General features: G+C 35.9%; 1 protein-coding gene across 1 annotated transcript; it reads right to left on the bottom strand.

The window, feature by feature from the left end:
- LOC148613876 (uncharacterized) lies at nucleotides 1-7,641 on the bottom strand. Its single transcript, XM_088587524.1, has 3 exons — nucleotides 7,384-7,641; nucleotides 6,982-7,059; nucleotides 1-506 (listed from the first exon to the last, which is right to left on the bottom strand). Exons 1-3 carry the CDS (start codon nucleotides 7,586-7,588, stop codon nucleotides 52-54), a joined length of 738 nt encoding a protein of 245 aa, XP_088443650.1. The 5' UTR covers nucleotides 7,589-7,641; the 3' UTR covers nucleotides 1-51.
- Nucleotides 7,642-12,213: the final 4,572 nt, after the last annotated feature.

The following is a 12,213-nucleotide window of genomic DNA, read 5'->3' on the forward strand; positions in this document are numbered from 1 at the left end:
TTTTAGTTGCACAAAATTGACGTTTATTTCGGACATATTCAATCAACAATATTATTTCGAACACACAACACATGTTATTGGGTAATTGTCGTGATATGGAGGACATTTAAGGGTTCCACATTTTCCAACGACTGGTCCTAGTAATGGTCCGTTGTTAGTATTAGCTTCCCCAGCGACTAAATAATCGGGATTGATATCAATGCAGACATAATTAACACCACGTGAATGGCCATGATATCCAGCAGCAAGATATCCATAGTATTCCTTGTTCCATCCTGGGTAACATGTCTTTCTTCCAGGTATCATTAATGTTGCAGTTGTACTAGCCGTATGGCACACAGTACAAGGTACATCCTCACCCTGCCCAAAGAATTGGTCGTCGAATTCTGCGACAAAAACTCGGCCATAATCGGTGGCAGAAGTTTTCCCGAATTCTGCGTCCGATGTGAGGCATATAAGATCTTCATTCCCTCCACTGTTACTACGAATACCACCACCTGCATAGCCTAAAAATAATCATAGAAAATAACTCGAAACTAATCGTCCTATATTTATTTGCAGTTTTTTACATGTAGGTAAATTGAACAAAAGATGCATGTGGGTGCATGTCGCCAGGGGCTAACGGACGACACAGACTATAGTCCGTTGTTGTCCGTAGTCCGTCGTCGTCCGTAGTTATCCATTTACTTGAAATTTAATGATAATCATCTTTTCTTAAACTATAGATATGGCAAGCAAAACAGCTTTGTCAATTTTTTAATTGTCCATCATATTCGAAATTTAAACAAAATGGCCGTCGTAGCTATAAATAGAACGCAGGGTAAAACCAAAAATACGTAGAATAATCTACAATCATACATCAGATGCGCTATAATATAATTGAAATCGTACGACAGCTCCTTGTTATCCTTTCTCTGAAAAACATAATTTTTCGCACTTTTTCACTTATTGCCAAACTGTCAATCTTCTGCGCTGAGTGTACTCAAATGAGTGTATTCAAATGTTTTACACCTCTGCCACACTAAACAATTAACCCAACTTTGTATGCATATAAGTAAAGTAAAACGGAATCATCTTTTCGGATGTGTATTGTGAGACTTGTCAATCCGTCCGTCCGTCACGGATAGGGACACATACTTTGTATAATATGTAACTCAAAAATAATGAAATCAACATTACATGTATTTAAATTTTGCACAGTGATTAAATACCTATTTATGAAGAAATTTATTTTTCCAACATTTGTTTATCAGTATATGCTATCAATAATACATCACATTAGGATATTTGTAACTCACTCTTGAGCTAAACGTTTAACTTGTTTAGTGTTTATGTACATATTGAAGAAAGTTACTTTAATGTTCGCTAACAAATACATTACAGTGACGCAGATCCTGACATACATGTAGGTCTTGTTCTACGGGAGGGTGGACAGGAGAATGGGGATACGGGGTTAAATGGCGGGAAATGGTGGTTGATATGACTGGGAATGGTGATTTAGGTGACGGGGAACGGTATTGAAGGGTCGAGGAACGGGGAATGAAAATTACGGTATACAGGGATTATGATTGGATACAATAACCCGGGGTAAAATGAAAGGAGTCGGAAAGCGATGGTCAGAAGGGTGGGAGGTAGTAGCTTAGGAGGATGGAAGCAGGGATTAAGTACCCTCTGTCCACACCCTTTTCTATATCAAATCGGAATATGCCGGTTCGCGTTATCTTCAACTTGCCTCATAGGTTTAAGTTTTAGCATGTATTATTGAAAAATAACAAACATCTCAGAAGTACAATATACGTATTTACGAAACAAATTAACATGATTTAGCAATAAGCTTGTTAAAACGTTTCAGGCGTTCTCCATTGATGTAAAACATTCGATAAAACTGCTCGAACTCTTCAAATTTCATGACACATTTTTAATTTGCTTCCCAACTTGCGAACAGTGAGCAAAATTTGCTTGCATTTTGCATACCAAATACATGTACCACCGACAACAGAAACATCAAAGCAAATAGATGATGCCGTCGTTTGATTCAATTGCACCTCAAATACAATAAAAAGTTTCGCTTAAATTACATGAAAATAAAGGCTGATTTAGGGAACTGCATTGCATGTAACATCTGACACATCATACAGTAATAATACTAAGTTCACATTATATCATGAATAAAAATAAAGTACATAATGTATGTTGCACCGTAGCTTAGTTAACCGTACATATGAACAGTCAACAAGTAAGCAATAGTCACCCAGACTGGGGGCTACTTTTTCTACGCACGCTGGGAGCGTTCCTGTATTGTGCGTTTAAACGCACGATTGGAGCGTTCGTTTATCGTGCGTTTGGTGAGCGTTTAGCGTGCGTTTGGGTATCGTGCATGCGGGAAACTTAAATGTCTCAAGTAGTGTATAAATTATGGTTACGTAATATTTATAGAATTGTGTTCTTCATGAACTAGACCCATACACCGAGACACTATCGAGTGCTTTGCTAATATGACAGAAAACAACTCATACTCCTAATTATGCTGTGTAATGCTGTCCCTAAATCGTTACTTCTGTACTAGTTGGTTACTTTATTTAAAGTAGGATCTTTAATGAAGGAACTCGACTTGTGAAATGGAATGATTCGGTTAAAGAGTAATCAAGGGAACCAAGGTTATAGCGGTAATCAAAAGAATGTAATCCAGTGACAAGGTTTAGATATGGAAAACAGACATACACAACAAAGAACATAGAGTAACTAAAATCATACATACAAAGTAACAGAAGTAAATGAGCAACTCGGACTCCACTAAAAACTGGGAGCATGGACCAGGTGCACCGGTAGGGTAAGAGTCCTCTGCTTTTATAGAAACACCCGCCGAGTTGCTCATAAAAAGTCAAGTCCGGGGTAGACAAACGAGGAAAGGAAAACTATGACTCGCTGAATAAATCAGTATTCATGGTGCTGATGGATGCACCATAACGATCCACGAGTTTATGATGACGACCATAAAACTTCTGTAGTGATGACTTCAATCTTGTAGCAAAATAACCCTGTTCCAGAAGCCTATTTGTTAGAGTTCTAGCGCGATACAAAAAGTCTGCGTATTTTCGGCAAGCTCTGGCATAACGTATGAATTGTGATATGAACACTCCATACGCAGGAGCCGAAGGGATGTTGCCACAGATGAAAGGAAAGTTGACAATTCTGAATGAAAAGTCATCACGTTTCGTCGTAAAGTTTGGTCAATAGTTTTCCTTTACCATCGATTTCTAAGTGTAGGTCAAGATATGAGGCTGACTTCACAGTGTCTGTAGTATCCTTTATCTCAAGTTCTTTTGGGTAGATGCGATGTATCAAATCCCCGAAATTAGGATTATTTAAAGATAACACGTCATCTATATAGCGGAAACTGAGATTGAAGGATCTAGCTAAACAATATTCTTTCTTTCTGATCAAATCAGCTATAAAGTCAGCCTCATAAAAGTGAAGGAATAGGTCAGCTAGTAAAGGGGCACAATTTGTTCCCATTGGAATGCCGACCGTTTGTTGAAAAACACGTCCACCACACTGGACAAATATGTTGTCGATTAAAAATTCCAGCATTTTGTAAACATCTTCCTCTGTATATTTGGAAGATGATTTGGAATTATTTCTTACAAAGTATGAGGAATCTCTACCAAGAACTATATATTTGTATCTAGGTGTACCATCTTTTTTGGAAAAACAACTATGTATAATGTTTTTAAGTCCTGATTTTAACTGAGTATGGGGAATAGAAGTATACAGTGTTGAAAAATCATAGGTTTTGATGCTATTATATTCAGATAATAGTCTTGAACTGATTGTCTCCAAAAGATCTTTCGAATTTTTCAGGATCCACATTGAATTAATACCACTACGGGAGTAACAAGTGTTGTGGTAGGACTGTAGACCCTCTTTGACAGTTGTGAGTATAGAAGTTAAAAGTTTTGAAAGAGGTTTGGTGGTACATTTTGCAGATCCAGCTATGAAACGTTGTTTGTATGGATTCTTGTGAAGTTTAGGAATCCAGTACATAGACGGTAAATCACAATCATCGTCCTTGGTAGAGAGACCAAAAGAGGATAGTACAGATTTATCGTTTTCCATAATCTCTTCTCCGGAAAGAGTGGTAGCAGTGTAGGTCTTATCACTGCTATTATTTTCTACGTCTACCTCTGATAATAAACATTGGATATAAAACGTTTTGCAGACAAAAACAATGTTGTTTTGGGCTTTGTCTGCTGGTACGACAACATTCTTGTCATGTATAGTGGACAATGTTTTTGCTACATCGGGGTCTTTGAAAACTGATGTAACCTTGGCACTCATTGACCTACTTAAAACTTTCATTCGTTTCAAAATTTAAGACCTCACGGCCTTCAACCACTCTGACAGAGAATCGATGTCTTCTTGTTCTCGTTTCATCCATTTTCCTGCATAGTCCTCGACGGCATCCATAAGAACTTTAAAGTTATAATTCCAATTTATGGAGCGTGGTTCATGGTACTTGGGACCTTTAGAAAGGATATTACGCAGAGATTCGTTTTCGATAATGGTTAAATCTCCCGTAACGACGTGACCAGAAGGACCATATTTGAATGGAGAGATTTTTACAGAACAGTCAGGTGGTTTAGCCTTGAAGTCCTCAATCTCGAGGTTCTGCAATAGCTTTTTATAATTGAAAATTTTCGATGCGATGGGTGAAGTATAGGAATATGATATAATCGGTATGGATTTGTCTTTGAAATATGGGGGAATTTTGTTGGTAACGTTTTTGTGATGGAAGATGTTAGCCAAATTAATTGCATCTATACCTTTGTTGACAAACGGTAGTGGAAGAAATGATCGTTTTTCTTCATCTTGACTTTTCACACAAACTGGTTTAAAGAGTCTGTGGAAACCAATATCCAAAATGATGGCAACAAGTCTGTATAATGATGAGGTGGGTTCAGAAACAGGAGTGTCAAGACTTGTTTTGTAAAGGGAGTGTAGTAGAGTGAGAGGTATAGAATAAAGTTTGGTTCTAATGTGATGAAGTCCAAGAGGTTTTTGTATGAAAGGAAGGAGACCATCTATGGAGACATCCTGTAATTAAGGTGACGTACAGTGGAGATGGCCATGACTCCTTTCCGTCTTGGATTTTTGTCAAATAAATTCATCACATTTATGTTATTGTTATATTGGCTTGAAAGGTTTCCTATACTTTTGATGTTGTCATTGCATCCGTAAGATATTGCAGTACATAGTCTGCGTATCCAGTACTCCTCTCTTTCCCTACGATAGTTTTTACTCAGAACGGGACTGTTCGTAGGATGGTAAATTTTTTCTAAAATAACATGAAACTTTGTACGACTTTGTACGAATTTATAGTATACCACGCTAAATTCACTTTGTTTTTTGTTTAATGTTTTTTTGTTTTTTTGTTTGTTTGTTTGTTTGTTTGTTTATTTGGTTTTTTTTTCTTTTTCAATCGAACCAGTTTCCACTTTCCAAACTCATACTTCTGGTTGCTCTTTTCAAACACAATGCGAAAACAAGTCGAGAGAGAAAGGTTAAAGAGTAATGAAGGGCACCATGATTCTAGCGGAAATCAAAATAATATAATTCAGGGACAAAGACCAGTCAGGGAAAACAGACATACACATCAAAGAACATGAAACATGAATACAAACCAACGAACGTAAATGAGCAACTCGGACTTCACTATAAACTGGGAGCATGGACTGGGTGCACCTGTATGGTAATCGTAAAACCTCTGTACTTATGACTTCAATCTTGTATCAACATAACCCTGTTTCAGAAGCTTAATTGTAAGATGTCTATCGCGATGCAAAACGTTTGCGTAGTTACGGCAAGCCCTGGTATAACATATGAGTAATAACCGTCTAAATTGGAAGGTACTGACGCTTTACTAACTAAAGCTAAGGTTGCATGATGAGTTTCAATCGTAATGTCTTTTAACTAACTTTTAGTAGATGACAGCTCTTGAAACGACTTGCTCGTATCGTTAAGCTATTTTTTGGGTCACGACATTGATGTTTATCTATTTATGTAATATTACATTGGAGTGTCATTTATACCTAGTAAGAGGAGATTTTCAGATGATTTTATTCCAGAAATCCTTTTACATGTCTTTCCCCATTCACATGATAGAGATCGTATCATCTTTTCTTGGCAATCGTGCTTAGATTTTCGACTAAAAAGTTTACGTACTGTATAATAATTACGTATCTTGCAGAAGTTACACAACGCGGACTGGCTATTTAAATACTGCTTTTTGAATTCTTGTTTTTTGTTTTTGTTTTTGTTTTTGTTTTTGTTTTGTTTTGTTTTGTTTTGTTTTTTGTTTTGTTTTTTGGGTTTTTTTGTCTTTGTTGGGGGTCTAATACATTTATGTATTTCCTTTGTTAGCCATTTCGGATCTAGTTTTCAAATAGTTACAAAATGTACTATATTGTTCGTAACAGAATTTTGGTGCGGCTACTAAGATGTTTTGTATTATCTACAGAACTATTTCAATTACATTTTCGTTTCCAAATAGAACTTCCCTTTCCGCATTCGTGAGGTAACCTAATGTCTATATCTTTCGTAGTTAACTCTTTCGTATAACCAAATGTTTAGTTATATGGACTTTTAAATCCCAAGTCGTAGCGCCTAGAAGCAAAAGTGTTGTATTTCACATATACTATGAAAACACATCCTGCTTTATCAGGACCTATGTCTTTACGGAACGATTTTTGATAGTTTGTTAATTCTACTTCCTTATCAGCACGATAATTATCACGTGTACGAAAACATGTGCAACTCTTCGTATTCAGCTTAGATATATGGTTGAGTTTTGGAACTAAACTTTCCATTTTAAGATACAAAAAAAAAGAAACGGTACGTTTTTATCCTCTTATCCAGCCTAATAGCAATTTAGTGTCTAGTTTAAATTACAGAAAAAAAAACTTTAAGACGTTTGTTACTCACCAGTATACACCATATCTGTTCCATTTTTTGGAGGACACGTTTTTTTACCCCATCTTATGTAAGTAGAGCCAGCCGTACCTGCAAAAGCAAAGTGATCGTTTGGTTTACCTGCCCTTTTCAAGATAACTGTGTATTTCATGATGTAGACCTAGATTTAGGGGCATAACTCTTACAAATCATTGGTACGTTTGTGTAACCCATATTACATAAATCTGATGTAAGAATCTGACAACTTGATTTATTTCATTTTGTTTCAAATGAATTCTTGACAAGCTTAGATGAAATTGAATATGATACAAACATATCTCTGATTTTAAGAGTTATGCCCCTTAGTGTAGGTCTACCACCTTAAAACACCATCAGACAACTTTTCTTAAAAATTGATTTGTACAATGTACGTACTGTATTGTTGAAGTGTTGCAATGGTTGCTTCTAGAGTCCGTATCTTAACGTCTTGTTGACTCTTCTCTTTTAAAACTTGTGCCATTGACCGTTCCAGTTTAGAGAGTCGTCCATTAATAACGTCAGGATCGGTCAGTAGTAACCGTTTCTCGGAACTACCATAAACGGAGACGCATACTGCAAACAAAAACAATATCAAAACCATGACAACACACTGATCACTTGCAATACTTGTAGATATAGATAAGTGTTATAGATAAGTATAACTTCGTACATGTACACGTAACTACATGTATACACTTTCATAGATGTAATTTCAGATATTTCGATCACATCTACTATTTACATTTACGTTTGTTTACTATGGAATATATTTTTAACCTATAAAATGTCTGTTCCCAAGGTCTTTTCCGTGTCCTTATTATCCTATTTGTATTGTCACGCACCTGACGGAAAAAATACACAAGCTACTTATTGTCGCATATGGCAAACATCTTCACTAAATTTTGACAAATCTTCTCCTGCAATCCGCACTTTTTTTTTATAAAAGTTTCTGCTACTGTTTATTGATTTTTTAGGCCGCCGGGTGCGAAAAACGGCTATCTTCTGTATGTTTTGCCTAAGTCGAACCTCTGTTTTTAACTTTGAATTTGGATCTGTTACTGATTTTCAAGAATTTCGAAATTGGGTCACCAATTTCAGAATGTGTCTTTGATTTCAAGGTTATGTCTATCGTTCATTTAAAAGTGAATGTTATCCCGTCAGCGCAATTGACAGCGTTACCCTTTTGGCTGCTTTTGTTTCTTAATTTGATGATGCAATGTAATAAAACCAGGGGCGGATCCAGGACTTAAGTTTAGGGGGCGTTAGTTCAATCAAATGCCGTGCAAAGCAAGGCAAAAAAATATGGGGTGAAACTTGTGGTGAAAAAATATTTTCTTACAAAGTTAGAGGGGGCGTACGACCGACACGTCAGTCCTTGAATCCGCGCCTGAAAACCTTGTCACGGTGTTTATGATAGACAGGAAGTGGCAAGAAAAATAGATCACGGCAAATTCCTCAAAATTCAATGTCGGATCATATTGTGGTTTTGCTTTCCAATGTTATCGTGTTGGGAGTTTATATAGGTCATATATACATGTACTGTGCGCCCGGTTCTAAACAGTTTACTAGCTTGAACAGGTGTTGTTAGCAAAATACTTTTACTCCGATGAAGTCACGTACTATTAAGGTGAAGGGATGATTTATCCATTGGCTTACGTACTTAGGCGTAGTGAAATATCCCGGGGCCTTTATCATCTCTCGAAAATCTTGTGATTTGAGTTTTAATTTCTACCAATGGGGCATATATGTATATACAAACATATCGAATAGAAGAGAGAGGTGGCTGAACTTGACTAAGACTAGCACTGGTCTTTCTACAACTAACTCTAAAACCTCTAACTCTAAACTACACTAATAGAAACTAATATATATTATACTAGAGACAATTGAGTTTCTATTAGTATATATTACTAACAGATATATATATATATATATATCATTTCATATGTAGAACATGAGCAGGCTGTCGTTATTTTTTGATTGTCTATTACTTTGATGGACTCTTTTGTCGTAATTTGATGATAGAACAAAAGAATTTTCCTCGCGGAAGTGTATATTGAGCATGCCCTACACATACTCATTGACTATCCCACAGTCAGCACAAAAGGTCTATTTTGTCGTATTTCCATTTATCTTCATTCATAATAACTGTCAGAGTAATTTTCTTGAGACGGTTAATGCATTGGTTTCTGACACAGGTTTCTCTCCTATTAGGTTGTTTTTCCTGATCAAAGAAATAGTTGATGATGAAGTTTTTGTTTTTGATCTCCTAATAGTGAATTTATTAATATATATATATCACAAGTTTACGTAACTATTTTTCATAATGGAATGATGAGATTTAGTTTTAAGATATTTGATTTACGAAAGAAATCGCGGCAACTCTATTTTATCATTGTTGTACTACCGGCTGGCCATTTACATGTATGTCGCATTGTTTTACCACGAGCAATAGCGAGTGGATAAAGAACGATATTAATGGCCAGGCAGTAGTAAACAAAAAGATAAAATAGAGTTTCCGTGATTTAGTTCGATTCTTGAAGGACTAATTTCTTTATATTTTTAGTAGACGCAGTCTGTTCGTTGCACGAAATGTTTGTCGTGTGTTTATCAGATTTTTACCATGACTATAGTCTCTTTGTCTTGTACCTGTATAATAATATTTTGCACTTGAATTTTTATGCGCCACTAGTTACTTCTAACTATGCTTTTAAATATCGACATGCGGATAGTCGAAGGCAGAAAGCATTCAGAGTACAAAAATTAACAATGTTATGAACTTGGTGATGAAATGATCGTGTAGATCACAACTGAACCAGGGATAAGGTCACATAAATAACTTGGGGATTGCGTTTTTATAATCTTATACAACAAAATATTAAGTCGATGATTGTCCCTTCTAGCCGAAAGTGTTACCCAACGCGTATCTTGATAAAATTTTGCTAATAGCGTTAAATTTGTCCCTTCCGTGACAATACGCATAGCTACATTTGTACTTACTAAACACTCTCTAAGCTGACTAGATATTGGGTGTGGTTTTGCCAAAATGACGTCACCATATTCAGGGATAGGTCTGATATAAAGAACATTTTCTTCAAGACATACCTGTCAGGGACAAAACGCACCTTGCGCAAAAAAGTTACTCCTGTAAAAGCTTTCTTAACAAAATATTCAATGTAGTCATGTCAAGAACCATTATATACTTGAAAAAATAAATGCCCAATTATTTATGAGAAGCAAACTCTTGAATGTTATGGCCATCCATAGAAATACTAGGCGGATTTATTGGCCGAGCGATTTTATGGTTATCGTTTTCGTCTTTTGCAGGCTGAATTTTAACTAATCATTGATTTGACCAGTTATGAATCTCTATTTAGTATGTCATAAGCGATCGGGGGATTGTCTACTGATATATAAATGCTCATGTCATCTGCAAACATTTAAAACAAGCATTATTACCTCTACAATATCATTAATAAATAACAAAAACAGCAAGGGTCTTCAGGTGGAGCCCTGGGGAACATCAGCTTCAATGGATGTCCAGTCAGAATTTCCACCACCTAGAACCACCCTTTTTTCCCTTCTGGAAAGATAAATATTGAACCAGTGTAGCCGATCGCCACAAATACCGTAGTTTTGGAGTTTAAATAAGAGACCTCTGTGACATATGCGGTCGAATGCCTTGCTTATGTCACAAAAGGCAACTGTTATTTTTTTCCCATTATCTAAAGCTTTCCCAATATCGTCGGACATACATATTAGCTGGTTAAAGGAAGAGTCGCCCCAAATTAACCCCGACTGGCTGGATGTAGTTGTTTAATTTTGTATTAAAAATTATGTACGTTTGTATTACGTCTCTTCATACATTTTGAAATGAGGCTAAGTAATGAGATATGTTTATAGTTTTTACTTCCGAAGAACCATGATTAAACACTGGTGTTACCTTCGCCTTCTTCCATTCATTCGGGAAGTAAGACGAAGAAAACGATACATTAAATAGTTTACAAATGGATATTTTAAGCTAGACGATGCATCCTTTAGAAGTCGAGAATTTATGGAGTCTGGTCCAGAGGCTTTGTTAATATTTAAGTACCATTCTGTGAAAGAATCAGGCAATGAAAGGCACATCATTTTTCCCAATGTGGTATTTTTTGCCTCAAGTATATTCAAATACATCTAGAAAACAACTGAGAAGCTGACGTAGATATTTTTTGACTGCTTGTGTAAGGAAAAAGTTCGGAAAAATTTTCCCGCCATTTTTCCATAGTGCATTTCAACTAAATTTGAACTATCAATACCTTAAAAAGGCAAACTTTACAAACACTTTGACAGTAATTTCTTGAGGTTATAAGGTATAAGTACTTGGATAATGCAATCAAATCTCTGCATTTTTACTTCATGTGCCACACTATATACACATTTTGTCTGATTCTTAGGCGGAGAAGTTCTTAAAATAGAATGTACATCTAGATCTTCGACAATACTTTCATCTAAAACGATGTTTTCTAATTCATGTTCTCGATTGATTGTAATGTCAGGACGTGTAGCTTTTGTGTCATCTTATTGTGTAGTCATTAGACTATCGTCGAATATTAATCTGTCGCCATGCAAGTAGGAATGGGGGTATGTCTGAATGTAACAGATTCATATATTGCAGATTGTCCACCAAGATTTCGATAAGCATCTCTTGGCTGACAAAAGACAAAATAAATCTGAACGATATTTCTCGCGGGAAAGTCAACTTGTAACGTCACATATTATTTTTTATTTCTTAAATTTGTTCCAGTCAGCCGGTCTATTACAACATTTTACCTTAGCATGAATACGGGTTTTCGACCTAAATTAAGTTTTTTTTCAGATCACTTGTAAGCCAGCCAGGAGTCGCTTTTTTATTTGTTACAAAACGATTCGGAATACGTAAAACCGCTGCATGTAAAAAACACGATTTGGCTACATCGCTCACATTCTGGTCTATATCATTTGAGTTCAGAATATTGTTCCAACCAGTATTAGCCAAAATCAGCCTATAAATATTGAAATTGCCCTGATTATAAAGCCAAACTTTACGACTAAACGTCTTTCTAACTGGTTTTGGTGAATTTATAATGACAATTAAAGGGCAATAGTAAAGAATTTGGTCGAGAAGTGAGGAACCAACAGTAACATATGGTACAAAATACTGATCATTTGTAAGTAATGAGATTTACATTTCAGTTATGATTTATG

This window comes from Perna viridis, chromosome 6 (assembly GCF_037379345.1).
Source record: "Perna viridis isolate PV_CMFRI_1.1 ecotype Kerala chromosome 6, ASM3737934v1, whole genome shotgun sequence".
NCBI lineage: Eukaryota > Metazoa > Mollusca > Bivalvia > Mytilida > Mytilidae > Perna > Perna viridis.